This window comes from Hemiscyllium ocellatum, chromosome 5 (genome assembly GCF_020745735.1).
Source record: "Hemiscyllium ocellatum isolate sHemOce1 chromosome 5, sHemOce1.pat.X.cur, whole genome shotgun sequence".
NCBI classification, from domain to species: Eukaryota; Metazoa; Chordata; class Chondrichthyes; order Orectolobiformes; family Hemiscylliidae; genus Hemiscyllium; species Hemiscyllium ocellatum.
In genome coordinates, this window is record NC_083405.1 from 97,851,464 (window position 1) to 97,877,139 (window position 25,676).

Consider the following 25,676-nt stretch of genomic DNA (forward strand, 5'->3'; position numbering starts at 1 on the left):
CTGTGCTTTAACCAGCAACACATTTTCAGCGCTAATTTAACTTAATACCAATTATATGCTCTAACTGTCTTGTTTTACTGATCCAATATCAAATCATAGCGATGTAGGAAAAGCAATAGGCCATTTAAATCTTTAGCCTGCACAACTATTCAGTGAGATCTACAACCAAACTCCACTTAATTGCTTTTTCACTATATTCCTTAGTATCTTTGGATAATAAAAAAACTTATCCATCTCAAATTTAAAATGTATTATTGATCCAGGATTTTGCCATCTGAAGAAGAAAATTCCAAATGTTTATCACCTTTTGTGTGGAGAAGTTTCCTAATGTCAATCCTGAAAAATCAACCTCACTGTTTTACAATGTGGGACTTGGTCCAACACTACTCACCTAGTGCAAATAGTTTCTCTCCAACCACCTGAGATGTTCACTTTGTATCTTGAAAGTTTTGACCTTCAAAGTAAAACTCTAGCGTATGTAACCTCTCCTCATAATTTAACTTTTTATGTCAGGCATATTTCTGGAAAATGTAAGCTCCCTCCAAGTCCAATATATTATTCTAAAAGATGTGGTGTTCAGAACTGCTTATTATACATCGTGTGCTCTAATTAAGGCTTTATATAGCTGATGGTTAACTTTTACTCCCTTGTTTTCTACTAGTGTAAGTATCAGGGCCAGTATTCCGTCAACCTTTGTAACTACTTACTGTTCGTGACATTTTAATTAATTATATACTTGAACCACTGTCAATTTTTGGCCCCCTGGTGTTTTAGCTTTCCTCCATTTAGAAAGTACCTGTTCAGTGCTTTCCAGATTCAAAGTAAATGAATGACAGTACATTGAAATCCAATTCCCACAGTTTTAGCCATCTTATCTGTCAACGTAACTTCATTAATTGTATGCTTCCAGCTACACTACTTACAATCAAAGGCAATCACCAAGCAACCATCGAAAGGCTCTTTCCTTAGTTTTCAGAAAATTTCCAAACAAACTATTAACAGTAAAGCTTATTCTGTCATTTTCTCATCCTGGTTTCACCAGGGAAAACCTTACAGAATCTTTAAATTGTCATTCATATATTTCTTTGATCATAGACCAACTCTCTTTGACGTTCTGCTGTGCAATAGCCATGGTCACTCACCTGTATGCTGCAGCATTTTGCTTTGCTGAAATTTCTCTCTCTGTCTTAAAACCAGAGACTGAGGAATGGAAGTCTACTGTTAGATCAACTGTTCCTGCCTTTGTTTCAGACATAAACATTTTGCACCTTGCTTCCAGTACGTCTCAATCTTAGCCTCTTAGTCTCCATAGTAACCAAGACACTTGGTTTATTGTTGGGCAGAATTTGAAGCAGATCACATGACCCTCTTCATTTGAGACATTGCAAAACATGATCATCTTAAAACTCTGCATTCAAAATTATCAACAGTAGTAACCTAGCAATAGCTAGTCAGCTCAATGATCCATAATTCCCTGGTTTACCTTCTTAATCTTTCTTGAATAGTAGCATGACATGCACAATTTTCTAATCTAAAGATATGAATCACAAATTGGGAGAAGTTTAGAAGATTATAATCCAGGCACTTGCAATATTTTCATTTACTTGCTTTTAAAAACTGGGATGGAACCATCTGATCTTGGGGTTTTTCATTCTTAAGTCTCTTTATTTTCCTCATTATTGTTATTTTGCATTTGTTCATTTTTGTCAGTCCTTATCTCTGATTATTTTCCTTGAGAGGTCCTTCACGTTGAGCATTTTATTAACCGTAAATACTATAGTAATTTCCTAATTTTCATTGACAGTATCACTATTTCTTGTTTTCAAGAAATATTCATTATTCCTGACCACATTCTTTTTCCCAGTTTGTGTGTTTCTTTGACAATCCATTGGAAATTAGTTTACGTGCTTCCTTTCATCATCCTTTGTATCTTATTTTTCAATAATTGCTGTTTTTAGCATCTTTCCCATTGCCAGTCATTTTTTACATTTTTGAATATTTTGTTTTATCATTTACCTTTAAGTTGTCTTATTTCCTTTGTTATCCATGACGTCTTACTTTGGCAAGTAGAGATCTTGCTTCTCAGAGGTATAAACTCAGAGGGGCAGCATGATGGCTCAGTGGTTAGCACTGCAGTCCCACAGCGCCAGTAACCTGGGTTCGATTCCAACCTCAGGCGACTGTCTGTGTGGAGTTTGCACATTTTCCCTGTGTCTGCGAGGGTTTCTTCTGGATGCTCTGGCTTCCTCTCATAATCAGGTGAATTGGATATGGTAAATTGCTCATAGTGTTCAAGGGTGTGTAGGTTAGGTTCATTAGTCAGGGGTAAATATAGGGTAGGGGAATGGGTCTGGGTGGATTACTGTTCAGAGGGTCAGTGTGAACTTGTTGGGCTGAATGACCTGTTTCCACACTATAGGGATTCTATGAAATGGTTTGTCTCATATTAAATTATTTTTCTATTTAAATTGGCATAAGGCAACTGTCGTTATTGAGAAACAAGACTTTTTTTTCCCAATAACTGACATATCCTTTATATAAAGTACATTTAGTTTGCAAGGATTTCATTACTTGTGACTCCAGATCTTCTTAATTTTGTTTTTAAAGGTATTCCTCTATAGGCAGGCTTCACTTGGTAGCCTCCCTCAATCACTCTTATTGGAACCATGCAATTCTTCACCACTCTCTTGCAGTCACTTGCTACTTTCCATTGCTCCCATCTCCTTTGGAGTCAGTCGATTCTCCATCCTCCCATTTTGCTGCACCTCACTTCTGCTCTTTCTCCACTTTCTAGACACCCATTGCTCACTGTCCATAGCAAATCAGCTACTCCCCTGCCCTGCTTCACCCTGTAGGCTTGTGCTGCCTCATGTATTGCCTGGCAGATTCAATTGCCAGCCTTGTTCACCACCATTACTCACTTTCTCATTGCTCCTTCAGTCCCAGGCTATCTCCCTCCAACTGCTGGGATCTGTCTGAGACAAAATCAGACTTTACCACCAAGGTAAAGTCCTCAGGTGAGCTTCCAACCACATATTCATATCATCACCAAGACTGTCTATATTCATCTTTGAGTCATTACCTTGCTTCAAACTTTCCTCAGCCATCTGCTGCTGATACCGCTGTTCCAACACATTCTTGACTGTTGCTCACATAAACCATAAATGTAAGATCAATTGCTGCCTGTTCCCTAACTAGTGCCGAGGCCCATTCACCTGTCATCAATGTAACCACTAACCATCATTGGATTCTGGTCAAACAGAACCTCAATTTAAAATTTTCATCCTTATTTCAAAATCCATCCTTTGCCTTGCCCCTTCCACCTCTAAAATCTCTTCCTCTGATGTAACTGCTTGTCTAATTCTGACCTCTTGAGCATCCTTAATTTTAATTGGTTGCTTTCCAATCTAATCCCACGCCTCTCCTAGTCTTACATTTTCTTCTACCTGTATAATAGTTTCTCTATTTTACCTGGGTTTCCGCAACACTGTCTAATGTAAGTAACAGCAACTCATTCTGAACATCTATCTCTGTAAAAGCTGTGATCATTATCCATTTGCAAACTTATTTTGTCCTTATCATTACATACTTTCCTATCTATCTTGGTGTCATTTCTGAATGTAACTACCTTGCCTTCATTCTCCTCGTCTTTGTAATTGAGGTAATTTCTAAAAAGCTAAGGTCTCAGCTCAGAGCCATGTTTAACTTATGCCCTCTGGGTTCCCAAACCTGCCTCACTTACTGTCACACCCTCCTGTCCCTGACCATTGAACAAATTAGACATCCCTATCATAGGTGCCTAACCGTCACCTTTTACAAAGAATCCAGGAAACCTTCTCTTCCATGATGCATTACAGTATCTGTGGTTCAACGTCCAGTTCATAAACTCTAGCCTGAAGCTGCTCAAACCTCAAACACTTACTGATCCTGGAACTTCCACGTGCTGCAGCCTTGACACATCATGTGTCCTGCCATCCTTAATGATGTTTAATTGCTTTGTTAAATTTTTCATTTACCTATGTTGTCCTTACTTTATTTTATTAACTTTGACATTAATTTTTGTACTATGTTAAAATTTTAGATCAAAAATATCTTAATTGCTTAACAAAGTCTTATCCTGACCCTCTGGTAGAACAAGAACCAATTCTAATCAGCTCCAATGAATCTATCTCTGTTTCTGGCTGGCTGTCATGGGGTCTTTTGTTCACCACCTTTAGGTGGGATTATGACTGCCTGTCTCAAGGTCCTCACATCACCCATTCCTTTGGCACATGCTGACCGCCTGTCTTGGGGTCCTTCCCTTGCCTGCTCCTTCAGTTGATTCTGACCACTTTTTGCAGCATCCTCTTTCCTGCACCTCTAGGTGATGCTGATTCTCTGTCAGTGGTCCTTTTCTCACCTGCTTCTCTACACTGAAAATAGGTTAGCCCAGCAATAGATGACACAACTGAAATTATTACAAACTATTTCTCAAAACCTCTTGCATCTGGGTGGCTAACCAATGCAAGGCATCAGAAATCAAAAAAGCTCTTTCAATGCATGACCACAGAACTGTAAGACACAAACCTAAGATTGCTATTCATGCTGTTCTCATGTTCATGTCTTAAAAGGTTCTTCCACTAAAAAGCTTTGGACTCAGTGGAAGTAAAATGGCTGCTTTTGTGGCATGCTTAAAACTGACAATACTTTCCTGGCTACAGGCCACAAAGCATATATTACTGGAGAGAATATTCTAAAAATTGGAGGACCTACTGGACCTCATTGACTTGGCAACATGGAGTGATTGGAGCAAGGTGAAACTGGAAGCCTCTCCCGTCTGAAGGCTAGACATGTGCTTCATTTATTGTCTCCTTCACATGCTGCTCACTTGATCACTGTCAAGCACAATGGCAAACCACACAGTACAGTGCCACACTTGAAGGGGTGGATTGCGTGAAATAAGCTAACATTTCTTTATCTTCCTCTTCTACCTCTCTAGACATGTCTTCAAGAAAAACAACAGCTCCAAATGCCACTCAAGAAGTCAGCAACTCACAACAACCTTCGGAACTCGTTCCGTCTGCCACAAGCAACTGCAGAGGTACATCCACTCAAAGGGATTCCGATATGGGTTCAAGTAAAATGGATCTTACTAGGAATAGAAGTGAACATCACTGAGCAGGAACAAAATGTGGGGGCAATGAAGGAGCAGGAACCTGCTGCTTGGAGGTGCAGCTACTATCTTGGCTTAGCAGGATATACCAGAGGACCTGCTTACGAAAGAAATTAGCTGTCTAATACTAGCATAATGATCAATTCCATTATCATGCAGCTTCCAGACTTGACTCACTCATTTCTCACTGGTAGATTCATGTGCACCTGCACATATTGTCTCATTCAGCAGATAAATGCACGTAAGTAAAAGAAAAACGTAATGGCTTGCAATATTCTGGTCTGATGATTCTTCTACAATTAGTTTATACATCAACTTACATTTTTGGTACTTATTACAGGTTGAATGTCTCAGCCATGTTACCTTCTTCAAGAGAACATCAAGCAGGACAAATAAAGGGAAAAAGGGTCAGGAGGGACTAAAAAACAGTCAACAGAAAGTCTAAAAGAAGCAGTTGGAAACAGGGAGGTGAATCACAAGACGGAGTTCTGAGAGAGAGAATTTCCAGTGGTGGACAAGTGGTAACACAATGAATAAGCAAACAACTGTTCACAGGATAGCGTAGAAGGACAATGAATAATAAGTGATGGAAGTACAGGGATCTATGCAGAAAGATATGGTGGAAGAATTTGTAGAGTTACAGACGACCAAGGCTTTGAGGGATTTAAAAAAGGAAGACAAGGATCTTCAAATCAATATTCTGGCACAAGAAGAACCAGGAGAGGACCAATGGGTGCTAGATGATCAAGGATTGTATTATTATGAGTAAGAAATCTATTCAAAGCCACATTTGGATGGTTACAAAATCTTGAAAACAAAGACAGCATATAATTCAATCTGCGACATGCAAAAGGGATAGATTAAGGATTTGATGACAGACCCTGAGTGATCATGAACAAATTGCTGGGATTTTAGTGTGACATTACAAATTTATTTACATAATACAACTGACATCCCTTTTTTCACTAGATAATCACAGACAATTTTGATTCATGAAAAATGAGGAACTTTAAAGGACTAACATTTATGCTCCCGTTTCCTTATAATCTCATAAATAATTGTCAAGATTTAACCAACAGGAAGAAATATTTTATTAGACAGTTACCCCTAATAAATGAAGATTATCTGCTGTTTTAACTCTCCACTTGGTTTTGTTCAGTGATGAATAATTGTTTTTCCATTGTGAAAGATATAAATTTGCATCTTCCATGGATAGTTAAGTACCCTTTCAGCACCTACATATACAGTAATGTTATGCTATTTAGCAGTATTATCAAGTCCAAAGAACCTTCACAACTTCTCCAAGAAATATCAATGAGCACCTGTCAAAATAATTCAACCATGTGTCAGGAGATTTGCTGCACCTTTATCTTGCCTTGCAAGACTTTGTACCTTATGTAAGAAAATCCGTGATTTAATTACATGTCTATTAACTCCCCATAATAATTCATATCGTCTGTTCATTGTCACAAGTGCTATCACTAGTGTAGACTGGGACACATTAAGAAATTAGTATGATGTGCAAGTAATATTTGAACAATAAAACTATCAGCATGTTTATTCCTTATCAATATAACCACAGACCAATGTATATGCTTGATTATGCCAACTATCCTGAGAAAGTTTTGCCTGGCATGGGACTGTTAACTCAGTCACTGCTGTTCTGCCTTTGGAAAGAACCACCCATCTCCAATATGTTAGTGGAAACTAGATTACTAGATCTCTGTTTAACCACAGAGTCTGAAAAAACTCTTAAGATAAAAGTCACAACAGCTGCCAGTTACAAAGCCACAATATAACCATCAAAAATACACAGACCTGTTCTGTTTCTGATATTGTAATTTGTCTGGTGAAGTAAAATAAAAACACATTTTTATATTGCAGTTCTAATAAAGCAAGTAACAGGGTAATTGTAGTAGAAAGGTAATGCTGCTGGAATATTCATCCTGAGGGCTGGAATAATGTAATGGAAATGTGATTTCAAATCTCACCAGAGTAGATGAAGGAATTTAAGTTCAATTAATATCATGCTGGTTTCACTATTCATGAACATGAAGCCATCACCCCGTCATCACTGATGCAGTGACAACAGTGTGGACCATCCACATGATGCACTGCAGTGACTCATTAAGCCTTCTTAGAATGTATGACCATTACCAATTGGAAGGACTAGATAGCATACAAATAGGAAGGCAACCTGCAAGTTTGTCTCCAAGCCCCTAACCATTCTAACCTGGAACATTTTGCAAAACTGTCGCTGTAGCTGGGTGAAACTCAACACCTACATCAGAAGGACTACAATGTTTCAAGAAGGCAGCTCAGCACTGCATTTTCAAGGGCAAATCCCATGACCTTTGGAAATGACATACTAGATTCTTGGTTCATTCGAGGCCTTTGTGGAGGAAATCTATCATTTTCACCTGGTCTGAGCTGTATATGACTCTAGACCAACACAAACCTAATGGATTTTTTAACTGCAATCTGTAATGATATAATAAAGTACTATAGATGTTAGAGATCTGACACACAAACATAAAATGCTGAAGAAACTTAGCAGGTTTGCGGGATCTGTGAAGAGAGAAACAAGGTTAATATTTCAAGTCCAATATGACTCTTTTTCAGAATTGAAGGGATTTGAAACTGTTGGATTGTATTGATTGGCAATGGGGGAGGAGGAGCAAGTAGACTTGATCATGATGGTGCCAAGAGGAATTGCTTCATTTTCAAGTCTTCTTCATTTCAGAAGAAAAGTCACATTGGAATCAAAACTCAATCAGTTTCTCTCTCCGCAAATGCTGCCATACCTGCTGGGTTTCTCCAGCTTTTTCTGTTTTTATTGCCAACTCTAATGGTCTAGCAAACCACACCATTTATAGTGTTTCACTGACCTCTGCCCAAAGGCAATGAGGGATTGGCAGTAAATGCTGATCTTGCTAATAATGCTCATATTCCAAGTAGGTTAATTGGTGATACAAAGCCTGGAAAAAGGCACATTATGTCAAAACTGTTCTTCATGTACACCACTATTCAAAATGTGAAAGAGGAGGATGCTGACTGACTGACAAGTGGACTCTGATTCGTGGTGGTGTTTTTTTTTAGATTAGACTTACAGTGTGGAAACAGGCCCTTCGGCCCAACAAGTCCACACCGACACGCCGAAGCGCAACCCACCCATGCCCCTACATTTACCCCTTACCTAACACTACGGGCAATTTAGCATGGCCAATTCACCTGACCCGCACATCTTTTGGACAGTGGGAGGAAACCGGAGCACCCGGAGGAAACCCACGCAGACACGGGGAGAACGTGCAAACTCCACACAGTCAGTCGCCCGTGTTGCGATGGGGAATCACCAGCCTGTGTTTGCAAAGATCATGAACCATGTCCAACTTTAGATGTTATTCCACAATTGGATAATATTTGCAGAAAAACCTAAATATTCAAGGAATTATATAGACAATGAATTTAGGATTGTCAGCTGGGCTTGCGCAATGGAGCATTTGAATGTATTCGAAGCTACAGATATTGACGGACAGAGTTATATTCTTTGCAAACAGAAAGAACAGGTACATGCACGGCACCTGTTGAAATACAACAAAATTTGTGACACCCATTTATTGGTTCATGTCTCAGGGCAATAACCTAACCAAGACAGTCAACCTCCTCCCTTAAATTGTAAATTCAGCCTGGTTGTTATCTGCCAATCAGCATTATCCATGGCAAAGTCTCTACCAATCAAATTTGTATGCTTGTAAATTTTCCTGATACGTACAAGGTGAAAAACTTCATCAAAAGTTTTTTTTTAGTCATTTTGTTTTCAGCGATGCTCATTGTTATAAATGAACTTGCCAGTTTGTGTTTTGTGTTAAGTATAAACAAATTCTGGTGAATGTTCTTCACCAGAATTTGCTTCTGCAGGTAGAGGTGTGATACAATTCATTTGGAGTTCAAGCTGCTGCAACAATATGCATCTGGTTGAGTCATGCCCAATTAAACTTTTTAAAGATAAACTGTTCATAATTATGCAAATGAGTTGCAACATTTCCATACATAAAAGATAATCATAAATCTACACACGAGTAATGAACATATGATATGTTCCTTTCCTTAGGTTGACAACGGAGATTCTGTACTTAATTCCAGGGAAACGACTAACATGAAGACACAGACTGTTGCCTCTTATTTCAGGGTATGGCACATTATTTAAATTATCTTAACATGATTCTTCACCACTTTCTAGAATCTGGTTCACTTCACACTCTTGTCTGAATATTGAAATAACCTACAACATGGTGCTCACCAATAAAGCTCCTGAACTGGACATTGTTGACATTCTCCATGTTACTGCTGCTGCTTCCCCCCAATTACAGGGGAACGTCAGTAATCTCTCCTGGAAATATAGTCAGAGAGAAAGTGCATAGTTGATTGCTGGTACAAATATATCACTAATGACTGTACTGTTTCACAGCATTACCACCAACATATTATGTTAAATGGTGTTCCTTGTTCTTCCTTCACTTTCCTATTTATTTTCTTTCAGTTAGGTTACTCACATGCCTCTTTCAAATTGTCTGCTAAGCAGAATTTTATTATCCCTTGAATTCGGATTTTTTTTCTTTTTGATTTCAGTAGCATTATAATGATTCCTCAACTCTGTTTCCTTTTGGCACATGGCTCAAGTTAGTTTGTCCATAGAATTCTAAAGTAGAATCTTGATGAGGCACTGGGATCCTGTCAGTTGTCTGGGTATCTGACAAGAGGCCTGTGCTGTCTGTTCCAAGGAAGACCTTCCAAACCACACAAAAAACAGGCAGTGATGAACCCACCAGTGGGATGACCTCTGGAATGCAGATCCCAGGGTTTGAAGTCCTGCCTAGTCACACTTCTGACTGGTGAGACATGGGCAGTTCTTGTCATCAGCACCACCATGTAGAAAGACATTGTTGCTCATGGAAGAGCACTCTTGGAGTTCCAGGATTATGCAGGGTGCATGGTTCTGATAGTCTGAGGTTCAGTTCATCTCTAATTACTCCTTTCAGTAATTAGTGGAGGGATGTGTGGATTTAGGGGTTCACAGAAGGGTGAGGGAAGATAGTACAAGAAGTGAAGGTGAAAATGAGGTGGCTCCCAGCAGACACCCTCTAGCATGATGACCATCCTTCAGTCAGGCTATGAGCACCTTTGAATGAGGGGGACCACCCCCCACCCCCGACATATACACACATACACACACTCACTCACTCCTACACACACACACATACAAGTGTAAAAATACCCACACCTGTCTGGCATTCCTCATCATGAGAAACGTGCTTGGAGCTAGGTTAATTCCAATGGCAGCAGGCTGAGATCATTATATGGTCCTTAATTGGCCACTTAGTTGGTGGAGAGGTGGGAAGTTTGATCGAGGAGCTCCCTGCCCAGAACTGAATTCTGGTGGAAGCAGGGAGCAGTGAAGTTTGGAAGCATTGCCACCTCATTCATTGGAGTGCTCTTCCTGTCTCCAAGCTTGCCAACTCAGGAAACAACATTTTCCAATCCCACCCTTTTGTCAGTGTTAACGTTCATTTGAAATTTTGGCATTTATCTCTCAGGTTTTTATTTGCTTCCGTATATGTATTGATTTTTTTTTCTTTCTTATGGGTTTTCGCTCTGCTGGGATGCAGGCAAGGTCATTTCTGGGCTTACGTAAAACTTCCTCCCAAATCATTACATGATACAGGAGAGCGGCAAAATCTGTTTCCCTTCCTTTACCCTGGCCTCCGGCTGAGAAACAACCTTGGAGTGACCCCTGCTCTGACAGCTGCGAGGAAACTCGCTCAGTGCCTGCTCATATCTGAAAATTATGCTTGTGTTACTGTCATTTTCTCAGCCATTGAAATCAATGGGCAGCAAATTGCTGTCAAAGCACCCAGACGTGCTGCTAGACACCAGAGACCAGAGGTGATTCTCTGTGATGTTTACATACATCAGGTTCTTATTTGTACCTGGAAAGTGACCCTATTAGAGTCTAGGCCTCTGTGTACAATTCTCTATTGTCTGATGGCAAATTAAAGAAGTAAAATTCTTGCTTTTTGAATGTGACATCTGTGTACAGCCATGTTTCAGGCCATGGAGAAATATTGTTTTGTGCTAATATTCAGAAATGTTAAATGGTTGAAATGCACTTACACACTTAGACAACCACTCAGAGCAAGGAAGCTAATATTCTGGCTGAACAATCTTTCTTAGCTCCACTTTCAAGGTCCACATCCAAACTATAAGTGGAGCAGCTCTTCCTTAGTGTAGCTATGATTACACACACAGATGCATCAAAAAAGTTGATAGTTTAAATGCATTATCAATAGGGCTCAGCTGAGCACACCAAGTGTATATTGTTTTTGCAACTATATGGGGTTATAAACCCTAGCTTCCTACTGTAAAAAAGCTGCATGGTTCTGATAGTCTGAGGTTCAGTTCATCTCTAATTACTCCTTTCAGAGTTGCTCACTCTGTGCCTAATTGGTGTTAATTGGTATAATCAGGCAGATGCACAGAGAACTCTCAAACTACCTTTCACACTAGAGCATCTGGTGTTTGAGAGCTCAGGATTCTGCCAACATAGTACACTCTATCCAGAAATTCAGGCTTCTTTCCACTTACTGCAGTTGTGAAAAAATTGTCATAAATTTTATTGCAAACCAACATTGTAAAAGGCCAGAGAAATGAATGATAGAGTGCAATCTCCAGATTCAGTGAAACTCTGATACAGTTTCTTTGTATCAACAACTATCACAACTTGCACTAATATTACAGCTTTAAAGGTAAAAAGATTTACCATCTCAAATGAAATACAGTGGAGAATGTATGCTGTATCATGGAAAATGAAGTTTGTAAAGCGATTGAATGCTTATTCAAGATTTAAAGGATTTAAGGGATTTTCCCCCCAATTAAAGGTTTTTCAAGGCAGAGAGAGAATCTGGGAGAAAATGATTTCTGGAGATTTATAGTTCCAGTCAGTTGGAGCAAACTATCTGATGGTTTGTCAGTCAGTGGTGAATGGTAATGAGGAATCTACCTGCCAAATGTTGTATTTTAAAGTTGAGTATATTTTCTTAATTCATGGATCCAAGTATCAGCATTTTAGAAGCAAAATCCAACTTTATCAAAAGCCGATTGAATGTTGCCATGTCAACCAATAGAATTATTGCAGAAATAGGATAGGAACCTCTTGAGGCCAAATAGATAAGGACTAAAATGTGTGAGATGTTACCTTCTCCCATTTGTTACTCAAGAGCTTGAGGCAGAGATGAAGTAAGAAATAGCCTCAGCATAAATGTATTTACTTAATACTTCTTCCAAAAGAAATTATGACAACAAACAAGCTGCTTAAAGGCAGCTTCTAGAATTATCTTTTTGAAAATCAATTTGGCAAGCATGCTTTATGTAAATATTAACCTATCTAGGAGGAGATTGACTTGTTCTCTGCAGCAAAGAGGATGAGTCCAGACAACTGTATTGCCTGTCCTGTGCCAGGGATGGGATGTCCACTTGAGCCTGGAGAGGAAATTGTCTTTTGACTTGGAGTGGGAGGGAGAGGATTCAGTTTTCATGGTTTGTGTAGGTACCAATGACATAAGCAAGACACAAAAAGAAGGGTCTGCATAATCAGTATGAGGAACTAGCTACCAAAGTAAGAATCAGAAGCTTCAAAAATCATACTGAATAAAAACTGAAGGAACTGCAAATGCTGTAAATCAGAAACAAAAAGAGAAGTTGCTGAAAGTTCAGCAGGTTTGGCAGCATCTGTGAAGAGAAGTCAAAGTTAATGTTTCAGGTCCAGTGACCCATCCTCTGAGAAAAGGTCCCTCAATCCAAAACATTAACTTTGACTTCTCTTCACAGATGCTGACAAGCCTGTTGAGTTTTTCCAACAATTTCTGTTTTTGCTTCAAAGATCATAGCCTGCTTTGATTTGAATCATATGAAAATTGGTGTTGGAAAATCAGATTAGAGAAATCAAGTCCTGAGGAAGGGTCACTCAACATGAAACGTTAACTCTGCATTTCCTCCATATCTGCTGCCAGACCTGCTGAGTTTTTCCAACAATTTCCTTTTCTTTTCCTGATTTACAACATCTGCGGTTCTTTCAGTTCTTACTTAGAGTAATCAATGTCTAGCTTGAAGATTGATTTCAGAGAAGAGGGCTCCAGACAGCTGTACAGATGCTATACCAAAGGAGATTGTAGAAATTAAAAGCTCCTGGTGTACTAGATAGCATATTGGCATGGATAGAAGAAAAAGCACAAAGAGAGTAGGTGTAAATGGATAATTTTCAGGCTAGCAAGATGATTCAAGTAATGTGCTACAGCAGTTAGGGTTGGACCTCAGCTCTGTATAACATATATAAATGACTTGGATAAAGGAATGCAGGTAAAAACAATGACTGCAGATGCTGGAAACCAGATTCTGGATCAGTGGTGTTGGAAGAGCACAACAGTTCAGGCAGCATCCAACGAGCAGCGAAATTGACGTTTCGGTCAAAAGCCTGAGGAAGGGCTTTTGCCCGAAACGTCGATTTCGCTGCTCGTTGGATGCTGCCTGAACTGCTGTGCTCTTCCAGCACCACTGATCCAGAATAAAGGAATGCAGGGTATGGTTACCAAATTTTCTGATGACACAGGCCAGAAATTAAGTTGTGATGATGGCATAAGCAGGTTACAAAAACCTATTGATGCATTAAGTGAAGGGGTGAAGATATGGTTAATGGACTATTATGTGGGAAAATGTGAAGTCATCTAAATGGTGAGAAATTGCACAGTTCTAAGATGCAGAAATGAGGGTGTCCTTGTAAATGAATTGCACAAGGTTAGTATGGAGGTACAGAAATTTAATTACAAAAGTGAATTGAGTGCTATCATTTATCACAAAGGGAATTGAAAGCGTAAGTAGAGAGGTTATGCTTCAGTTATACAGGACATTGGTGAGGTCACGTCTGGAGTAATGTGCATTGTATTGGTCACCTTATTTAGGGAAGGGTGTAAGTACATTGGAGACAGTTTAGAAAAGATTTACTAGACTAATGCTAGATTAAACAGGTGGGTTGTGTTTATGAGGAAAGAATGAACAAGCTAGGCTCTGCTGGAGTTTAGAACAGTAAGAGCTGGCTAGATGGAATTGTACAAAATCTTGAAGGATCTTGACAGGATAGATGTGAAGGGGATGTTTCCTATTAAGGCAGAATCTAGAATTAACAGTTTTTAACAGTGGTTATGCAGCTTCAGTTGTGCAGTTTTGTTCCTGTAAGTTTCTCTAAACAAATGGATGCATTATTCAATAATGAAGACTCATGTTTGTACCTGCAAACTTCTCCAAAATCAGTCCCGACTCAGGCGACTGACTGTGTGGAGTTTGCACGTTCTCCCCGTGTCTGCGTGGGTTTCCTCCGGGTGCTCCGGTTTCCTCCCACGGTCACAAAGATGTGTGCGGGTCAGGTGAATTGGCCGAGCTAAATTGCCCATAGTGTTAGGTAAGGGGTAAATGTAGGGGTAGGGGTATGGGTGGGTTGCGCTTCGGCGGGTCGGTGTGGACTTGTTGGGCCGAAGGGCCTGTTTCCACACTGTAAGTCTAAGTCTAAGTCTAACAGATTAATTTGAGGAGTCTCTGATAGCAGAGGGTAAGACATTTAATTCTTTGTCCCGTTTCTGTGGCTATTTGTGAAAATAGGTCTTAATCATTGTTTTGAGACTGATAACTCTCCAAAGGTCTCTGGATGATAAAGAGTAGTCTTCAGCTGTTATATACACAGATTACCAATTAGGCTCTGAATAACCTGGGCTATAAAGTTAGAAACCTGATTAGATAGTATTTCGATTGATGAAATATGTGAAAAAAGAGTTAACTTTTCAAATATTACCTTAGCTGTAATTGCACTTCAAGGAATAACTTCTGGACATTGAATTCTCATTTCAAAAACTTTAAAGATTATGATTCTAGCCTGTTTTTGTTTTTGATAGTGGTCTGACGCAACCTACTAATATTTGACAGAAAAAATGCTAGCACTGAACTTCCAAGCTTATGCTGCAACTTAACTGGGAATACTGCACTAATAATCATGCCCTAATATTCCAAAGGTTATCACAAAAATAGATAAATAAGTAAAAATCCCAACGAGACCATCAAAACCTCAATTCACCTGACTGACTGCAACTCAGGGCAACAACAAATCTGACTAGGATCTTGCAGTTGTACTAAAAATAATACTTCTTGTAACACTTAGCTTCAGCAAGAACCACCAAAAGAAAGGATTCATAACTTTTGTAACTTAAACTATAACCGTTCTGATCTGAATATATGCCAACACAATCACAAATCAGAAAACAAAAGAAAATAGTTTAATAAAAATTCTATGAGTTGAAAACTAATGTATACAGATTAAACAAAGTTCCACAGATCAAAAATCCAAGCAATGATGTGGAAAGTTCCTTTTCTTTCAGTTTTTTGGATTTTCTTTAACAAGGATGAGATGCTGTTGTAGACTAATGATTACCCCTAGCCTTGACGATTTATTAGGTACTTAAGTCTTTTCTTGAATTCTTTCTTTTCAGCTTTCTGGTGTTTTGTTATTTCCCTGCATTGAAAGAGGGAGAGAGATAGAAAGAAATAGAAAGAGAGAGTGTGTGTGTTTGTCTGTGTATGTGTGTGTGTGTGTGTGTGCGCGCGAAAGAGAGAGAGAGAAAAACACTGTCTATAGCTATTTATGTTTTCACTCCCTGGCACTCTTGGCACTTAGAATGCTTTAACAAGCTGCAGCTCAACTAATCAGAGAGCTGTTGATAGGCAGAATTTCCTTTACTCAAACAATACTTGATGCCATTTTAATCTCAACTTTTCCCTGCATGGTTGGAGTTAAGGAACCACAAAGGAAAAACATCCCTGACGGGAAAAATGTACAGGCCTTCGAGCAGTAGTCAGCATTTGGGACAGAAAATAAATCAGGCCATTAAAAAGGCTTGCAAGAAAGACACTGTTCCAATAATAATGGAGCACTTCAAAGTGCAGTTGGACTGGAAAACTTAGGTTGGTAGTGGAGCCCAAGAAAAGGAATTTGTGGAACATCTGGGGCAATTGGTGGAGCAGGAAAAAGTGAGGTCTGCAGATGCTGGAGTATCAGAGCTGAAAATGTGTAGCTGGAAAAGCGCAGCAGGTCAGGCAGCACCCAAGGAGCAGGAGAATCGACGTTTCAGGCATAAGCCCTTCATCAGGAATGAGGAAAGTGGACATTGAATTCTCATTTCAAAAACTTTAAAGATTATGATTCTAGCCTGTTTTTGTTTTTGATAGTGGTCTCATTCCTGATGAAGGGCTTATGCCCGAAACGTCGATTCTCCTGCTCCTTGGATGCTGCCTGACCTGCTGCGCTTTTCCAGCAACACATTTTCAGCAATTGGTGGAACAGCCCATGAGGGAACAGGCAATTCTGGATTTGGTAATGAGGCAGACTTGATTAGGGAGCTTAAGGTGCAGTGATCATAATATGATGGAATTCACCCTGTAGTTTGAGAGTCATAGAGTCATAAAGATGTACAGAATGGAAACAGCCTCCACCACTTCCTCTGGCAGCTCATTCCATACCCATACCACCCTCTGTGTGAAAAGGTTGCCCCTTAGGTCTCTTTTATATCTTTGCCCTCTCATCCTAACCTATGCCCTCTAGTTCTGGACTTCCTGACCCCAGGGAAATGACTTTGCTCATTTACCCTAACCATGCCCCTCATAATTTTCTAAATCTCTATAAGGTCACCCCTCAGCCTCCGATGCTCCAGGGAAAACAGCTCCAGCCTGTCCAATCTCTCCCTGTAGCTCAAATTCTCCAACCATGGCAACATCCTTGTAAATCTTTTCTGAACCCTTTCAAGTTTCACAACATCTTTCCAATAGGAAGGAGACCAGAATTGCATGCAATATTCCAACAGTGGCCTAACCAATGTGCTGTATAGCCACAACATGGTCTCCCAAGTCCTGTACTCAATACTCTGACCAATAAAGGAAAACATACCATATGCCTTCTTCACTATCCTATCCACCTGCAACTCCACTTTCAAGGAGCACTCCAAGGTCCCTTTGTTCAACACTCCCTAAGACTCTATGAACCATTTTGAGAGGGAGAAGTTTGTACTAGATGTACTACAATTGACTATAAGTAACTACAAAGACATGAGGGATTGGCTGGCCGGAGTTGATTGGAAGGCGGGCCTCTCAAGGGAGACAGTGATGTAGCAATGACAATTGGAGGTAAGTCTTGGAGTAATTTGGGAGGCACAGTAGAAGTTCATCTCAAGGAAGGAGAAACATATTAAGAGGAGGATGAGGCAACCATGACTAACAAGGGAAGCCAAGGACAACACAAAAGCAAAAGAAAAAGCACACAATATAGTGAAGATTAATGGGAAGCCAAAGGATTGGGAAGCCTTTAAAAAAAACCAGCAGAGGATAACTAAAAAAAGCAATAAGTGGGGAGAAGATGAAATATGAGAGTAAGGTATCAGGTAATATAAGAAGACAACAATGGTTTTTTTTTCAGATATGTAAAAGATAAGAGAGAGGCAAGAGTGGACATTGGACCACTGCAAAATTAGGTTGGTAATGAGGAAAAGATACTTTGCATTAGTCTTGATCTCCAGCATCTGCAGACCTCATTTTTTACTCTTCACAGTGAAAGCACCAATAGTATACAAGAACTTCAAGCGAGTCTGAGGCAGAAGTAAACGTAGTGGTGGTCAGTAACGGGAAAGTTCTGGGGAAGCCGAAAGGTCAAAAGGTGAATAAATCATCTGGAGCAGATGGACTACACTCCAGAGATCTGAAGGAGGTGGCTGGGGAGATTGTGGAGGCATTGGTGGTGATCTATCAGAAATCACAGGAGTCATGGTAGGCCATAGAAAATGGCAAATGCACATCCCTGTTTAAAGGACAGGAAATTATAGGCTTGTTAGCCTGACCTTGGTCATTGGTAAGATTTTAGGGTCCATTATCAATGATGATATTGTCAGGCAATTGAAATTGTATAGTAAAATAGGACAGAGTCAGCACGGCTTCATCAAGGGGAGATCATGCCTGACAAATCTGTTAGAGTTCTTTGAGGAGGAAAAAAGGGAAGTTCGACAAAGGAGAGCCACAAGACGTGGTCTATTTAGATTTCCAGAAAGCTTTTGACAAGGTGCCACATGGGAGGCTGCTAAATAAGGTAAGAGCCCATGGTGTGAGGGGCGAGGTACTTCCATGGATAGAGAACTGGCTGTCTGGCAAAAGGCAGAGAGTGGGGAGACAGGAGTCCTTTTTAGGATAGCAGCTGGTAATTAGTGGAACTTCACAGGAATCTGTATTGGGACCACAACTATTCCCGTTCTACTTTAACGATCAGATAAATGAACTGAGGAGATTGTTGCTAAGTTTGCAGATGACACACAGATGGGTGGAAGGATAGGTAGTGTTGAGCAGGCTGCGGAAGAATTTGGACAGATTAGGCAAGTGGGCAGAGAAATGGCAGATGGAATGCAATGTGGGAAATCCCGAGGCTATGCATTTTGGTCAGAAGAATAGAGATGTAGACTATTTTCTAAACGGGAAAAAGCTTCAGAAATCTGAAGTACGAAATGATTAAGGAGTCCTAGTTGAGGATTCTCTTAAAGTTAACATGCAGATTCATTTGGTGTTTAGGAAGGCAAATGCAATGTTTGCAATCATTTCAAGAGGGCAAGCCCAGAGATGTACTGCTCAGGCTGTATAAGGCTCTGCATTTGAAAAGCAGTGAGAAGTTTTGGGCACCATATCTAAGGAAGGATTTGCTAATGTTTGTGCAGTTCAGAGGAGGTTTACAAGAATGAAAGGCTTGTCACATGAGGAGCAGTTGAGGACTGATCACAGGGGGTCAGGGTTACAGGAAAAAAGGCAGGAGAAAGGGGTTAAGAATCATATCAATCATGATTGAATGTTAAGGAAGACTCATGAACCAACTGACCGAATTCTGGTTCTATATCTTATGATCTATTTTGCTTCCAAAAAGCAACATGATGTTGCACAGCTCAACAGTTTGTAGCACGTGTTTCAAGATTTGAAACCTTCCCGGTTTTTTCAGTTGCCTCAGTGGAATTTCAGTTGATCATTACAAAACATGAAAAAGAAATTCTGTAACGTATCTCCACCCTTAATGAACATGGAACACCGTTTTTCAATGCATTTGATTTCCAAGTAAACATAACATGCAGGGTGTAATTTAACTTGGCACTTGGCTAAAAAAACTGAGCCAAGTTTATTATAAGGTTTATCACCATGAGGCCTAACAGAATCGTCACTCTATCTTAACAAACTTACCTCATTAGTTACCGAACACACCCATATGGCATTTTTTCACCCAATTCCATCATCATCATAACACATGCCATTGCCAAAAGACTGATATTATTTGCAGCTACGCAGTGTTTTAAAGATAAGTGAACATGGACAAGTGTTTGCAAGCTGGTATTGCACCTTACCAGCAACAAAGATTAAAATGTTAACGGCACATTTTGTCCAAATTTAGAATTTATTTTCGAATATACTCACTATATGTGGATTTCAAGGACTAGGTCAGCATTTATTGCCTGTCACTAGTTAGTCATAGAGTCATAGGGATGTACAGCATGGAAACAGACCCTTCGGTCCAACGCGTCCATGCCGACCAGATATCCCAACCCAATCTAGTCCCACCTATCAGCTCCTGGCTCATATCCCTCCAAACCCTTCCTATTCATATACCTATCCAAATGCCTTTTAAATGCTGCAATTGTAACAGCCTCCACCACTTCCTTTCATTCCATACACGTACCACCCTCTGTGTGAAAAAGTTGCCTCTTAGGTCTTTTTATATCTTTCTCCTCTCACCCTAAACCTATGCCCTCTAGTTCTGGACTCCCTGACCCCAGGGAAAAGACTTTGTCTATTTATCCGATCCATGTCCCTCATAATGCTGCAAACCTCTATAAGGTCACCCCTCAGCCATCGACACTCCAGGGAAAACAGCCCCAGCCTGTACAGCCTCTCCCTATAGCTCAAATCCTCCAACCCTGGCAACATCCTTGTAAATCTTTTTTGAACCCTTTCAAGTTTCACAACATCTTTCCGATAGGAAGGAGACCAGAATTGCATGCAATATTCCAACAGTGGCCTAACCAATGTCCTGTATAGCCACAACATGACCTCCCAACTCCTGTACTCAATATTCTGACCAATAAAGGAACGCATACCAAACGCCTTCTTCACTATCCTATCTACATGCGACTCCACTTTCAAGGAGCTATGAATCTGCACTCCAAGGTCTCTTTGTTCAGCAACACTCACTAGGACCTTACCATTAAGTGTATAAGTCCTGCTAAGATTTGCTTCCCCAAAACGTAGCACCTCGCATTTATCTGAGTTAAACTCCATCTGCCACTTCTCAGCTCATTGACCCATCTGGTCCAGATCCTGTTGTAATCTGAGGTAACCCTCTTCGCTGTCCACTACACCTCCAATTTTGGTATCATCTGCAAATTTACCAACTGTACCTCTAATACTTTCATCCAAATCATTTATGTAAATGACAAAAAGTAGAGGACGCAGTACCGATCCTTGTGGCATTCCACTGGTCACAGGCCTCCAGTCTGAAAAACAACCCTCCACCACCATCCTCTGTCTTCTACCTTTGAGCCAGTTCTGTATCCAAGTGGCTAGTTCTCCCTGTATTCGTGAGATCTAACCTTGCTAACCAGTCTCCCATTGGGAACCTTGTCAAACGCCTTGCTGAAGTCCGTATAGATCACATCTACCGCTCTGCCCTCATTGCCCTCATCATTCCTCTTTGTTACTTCTTCAAAAACTCAATCAAGGTTTTGAGACATGATTTCCCATGCACAAAGCCATGTTGATTATCCCTAATCAGTCCTTGCCTTTCCAAATATATGTACATCCTGTCCCTCAGAATTCCCTCCAACAACCTGCCCACCACTGAGGTCAGGCTCACCAGTCTATAGTTCCCTGGCTTGTCCTTACGACCTTTCTTCAACAGTGGAACCACTTTAGCCAACTTCCAGTCTTACGACACTTCACCTGTGACTATCAATGATACAAATATCTCAGCAAAAGGCCCAGCAATCACTTCTCTAGCTTCCCACAAAATTCCAGGGTACACCTGAGCAGATCCTAGGGATTTATCCACTTTTATGCGTTTCAAGATATCCAGCTCTTCCACCTCTGTAATATGGACATTTTGCAAGGCGTCACCATCTATTTCCCTACATTCTATATCTTCCACATCCTTTTCCACAATAAATACTGATGCAAAATACTCATTTAGTATCTCCCCAGTTTTCTGCGGCTCCACACAAATGCTGTCTTGCTGATCTTTTAGGGGCTCTATTCTCTCCCTCGTTACCCTTTTGTCCTTAATCTATTTGATAAAAACTCTTTGTATTTTCTGTAATTCTATTTGCCAAAGCTATCTCATGTCCCCGTTTTGCCCTCCTGATTTCCCTCTTAAGTATACTCCTACTGCCTTTATACTCTTCTAAGGATTCACTCGATCTATCCTGTCTATACCTTACATATGCTTCCTCCTTTTTCTTAACCAAACCCTCAATTTCTTTAGTCATCCAGCCTAACATCTATACCTACCAGCCTTCCCTTTCACCCTAACAGGAATGTACTTTCTCTGGATTCTCGTTATCTCATTTCTGAAGGCTTCCCATTTTCCAGCCATCCCTTTACCTGCGAACATTTGCCCCCAGTCATCTTTTGAAAGTTCTTGCCTAATACCGTCAAAATGGACCTTTCTCCAATTTAGAACTTCAACTTTTAGATCTGGTCTATCCTTTTCCATCACTATTTTAAATCTAATAGAATTATGGTTGCTGGCCCCAAAGTGCTCCCCCACTGACACCTCAGTCACTTGCCCTGTCTTATTTCCTAAGAGTATGTCAAGTTTTGCACCTTCTCTAGTCAGTACATCCACATACTGAATCAGAAAATTGTCTTGTACACACTTAACAAATTCCTCTCCATCTAAACCTTTAACACTATGGCAGTCCCAGTCTATGTTCTGAAAGTTAAAATCCCCTACCATAACCACCGTATTATTCTTACAAATAGCTGAGATCTCCTTTCAAGTTTGTTTCTCAATTTCCCTCTTATTAGTAGAATGATATGTGCTTCTTGTCAGATGTGGGCGTTTAAAGAGAGTTTAAGGATTACTGCGGATTTTATCTGCAATAAATGCTGTTGCTTGCGAATCTTATAAGATCAAATGATCGGTTGGAGAGACAGTTAGGAGCAATGAGGAATTTGCAACAGCAACAGTATGTGATGGATGGCAGTTATAGGAAGGGGGACAAGTCTCAGATACAGTTAACTACAGGAAAGGTAAGAGAGGTATGCAGCTAGTGCAGGTGTGTTCTGTATGCTGTACCCATTTCAAACAAGTATGCTGATTTCGAAAATGTAAGGGGTGATGGATCCTCAGGGGAACATAGCACGAACAACCATGTTTCTCGTATTGAGGTCAGCTCTAATGCAATGAGGGGTACATCGGGTTCCAAGAGGTCAATTGTGTTAGGGGATTCTCTAGTCCGAGGTACAGATAGACATTTCTGTGGTCAGCAGCAAAAAATCAGAATGGTGTGTTGCATCCCTGGTGCCAGGATCAGATGTCTCAGAGAGGGTGCAGAATGTTCTCACGCGGGAGAGGGACCAGCAAGAGGTCATTGTTCACATTGGAACCAACGACATAGGAACTGCAGCCGCAACATTAACCGCCTCAACCTGTCCACCCCTCTTACCCACTCCAATCTTTCACCTCGCAATGTGCAGCCTTCCACTCCCTCCGCTCCAACCCCAAACTCACTATCAAACCGGCAGACAAGGGAGGCGCGGTGGTAGTTTGGAGCACCGATCTTTACATTGCTGAGGCTAAATGCCAGCTCACAGACACCTCCTCCTACTGCCCCCTTGATTATGACACCACCTCCCACCACCAAACCATCATCTCCCAGGCCATCCATAACCTCATCACCTCAGGGGATCTCCCATCCACTGCCTCCAACCTCATAGTCCTACAACCCCGCACCGCCCGTTTCTACCTCCTGCCCAAAATCCACAAACCTGACTGCCCCGGCTGACCCATTGTCTCAGCCTACTCCTGCCCCACAGAACTCATCTCTGCATACCTCAACACGGTCCTGCCCCCTTAGTCCAAGAACTCCCCACCTACGTTCGGGACACCACACACGCCCTCCACCTCCTCCATGATTTTCGCTTCCATTGCCCCCAACACCTTATCTTCACCATGGACATCAGTCCCTATACACCTCCATCCCCCTTCACAAAGGCCTCAAAGCCCTCCGCTTCTTCCTTTCCCGCTGCACCAACCAGTACCCTTCCATTAACACCCTCCTTAGACTGACTGAACTGGACCTCACCCTGAACAACTTCTCTTTCCAATCCTCCCACTTCCTCCAAACCAAAGGAGTAGCCATGGGCACCCGCATGGGCCCCAGCTATGCCTGCCTCTTCTTAGGATATGTGGAACAGTCCATCTTCCGCAACTACACTGGCACCACCCAACACCTTTTCCTCCGCTACATCGATGACTGTATCGGCGCTACCTCGTGCTCCCACGAAGAGGTTGAACAGTTCATCCACTTTACTAACGCCTTCCACCCTGACCTCAAATTTACCTGGATTGTATCAGACTCCTCCCTCCCCTTCCTAGACCTCTCCATTTCTATCTCGGGCGACCGACTCAACACGGATATTTACTATAAACCGATCGACTCCCACAGCTACCTAGATTACACCTCGTCCCACCCTGCCTCCTGTAAAAACGCCATTCCATATTCCCAATTCCTTCGCCTCCGCCACATCTGCTCACAGAAAGACCAACTCCAATACTGAACAACCCAGATGGACTCCTTCTTCAAAGACCGCAATTTCCCCTTAGAAGTGTTTGACGATGCTCTCCACCTCATCTCCTACACTTCCAGCTCCTCCACCCTTGAACCCCGCCCCTCCAATCGCCACCAGGATAGAACCCCACTGGTCCTCATCTACCACCCCACCAACCTCTAGATACATCGTATCATCCGCCATCATTTCCGCCACCTCCAAACAGACCCCACCACCAGAGATATATTTCCTTCCCCTCCCCTATCAGCGTTCCGAAAAGACCACTCCCTCCGTGACTCCCTCATCAGGTTCACACCCCCCACCAACCCAACCTCCACTCCCGGCACCTTCCCCTGCAACCGCAAGAAATACAAAACTTGCACCCATACCTCCCCCCTCACTTCCCTCCAAGGCCCCAAGGGATCCTTCCATATCCGTCACAAATTCACCTACACCTTCACACACATCATTTACTGCCTCTGCTGCACCTGATGTTGCCTCCTCTACATTGGGGAGACAGGCCGCCTACTTGCGGAACGTTTCAGAGAACACCTCTGGGACACCCGGACCAACACAACTGCCCCGTGGCTCAACACTTCAACTCCCCCTCCCACTCCACCAAGGACATTTAGGTCCATGGCCTCCTCCATTGCCAGACCCTGGCAACATGACGCCTGGAGGAAGAGCACCTCATCTTCCGCCTAGGAACCCTCCAACCACAAGGGATGAATGTAGATTTCTCCAGCTTCCTCATTTCCCCTCCCCCCACCTTATCTCAGTCCCAACCCTCGGATTCAGCACCGCCTTCTTGACCTGCAATCTTCTTCCCGACCTCTCCCTCCACACCTCCTCTCCGGCCTATCACCCTCACCTTAACCTCCTTCCAACTATCACATTCCCAACGCCCCTCCCCCAAGTCCCTCCTCCCTACCTTTTACCTTAGCCTGTTTGGCACACCTTCCTCATTCCTGAAGAAGGGCTTATGCCCGAAACGTCGATTCTCCTGCTCCTTGGATGCTGCCTGACCTGCTGCATTTTTCCAGCAACACATATTTCTTTAGATTAGATTACTTACAGTGTGGAAACAGGACCTTCGGCCCAACAAGTCCACACCAACCCGCCGAAGCGCAACCCACCCATACCCCTACATTTATCCCTTCACCTAACACTACGGGCAATTTAGCATGGCCAAGTTACCTGACCTGCACATCTTTGGACTGTGGGAGGAAACCGGAGCAACCGGAGGAAACCCACGCAGACACGGGGAGAATGTGCAAACTCCACACAGTCAGTCGCCTGAGTCGGGAATTGAACCCGGGTCTCCAGCATTTGCAGTCCTCACTTCCTCCTATTTGACATAGGAAGAGAAAAGGTTGAGATTCCGAAGGGAGATTACGAAGAGTTAGGCAGAAATTTAAAAAGGAGGTCCTCGAGAATAGTAATATTTGGATTACTCCTGGTGCTACGAGCTCGTGAGGGCAGGAATAGGAGGATAGAGCAGATGAATGCATGGCTGAGGAGCTGATGTATGGGAGAAGGAATCTCATTTTTGGATCATTGGAATCTCTTTTGGGGTAGACGTGACCTGTTT

At 41.6% G+C, this 25,676-nt stretch overlaps 1 protein-coding gene across 1 annotated transcript in view; it reads left to right on the forward strand.

The window, feature by feature from the left end:
- myo3a (myosin IIIA) overlaps nucleotides 1–25,676 on the forward strand; it is a 180,296-nt gene that overhangs the window by 96,849 nt on the left and 57,771 nt on the right. The window contains exons 16-17 of the mRNA XM_060825714.1: nucleotides 4,979–5,080; nucleotides 9,264–9,341. Of these exons, the coding sequence (XP_060681697.1) occupies nucleotides 4,979–5,080; nucleotides 9,264–9,341 (180 nt within the window). The remainder of the gene's footprint in view (nucleotides 1–4,978; nucleotides 5,081–9,263; nucleotides 9,342–25,676) is intronic.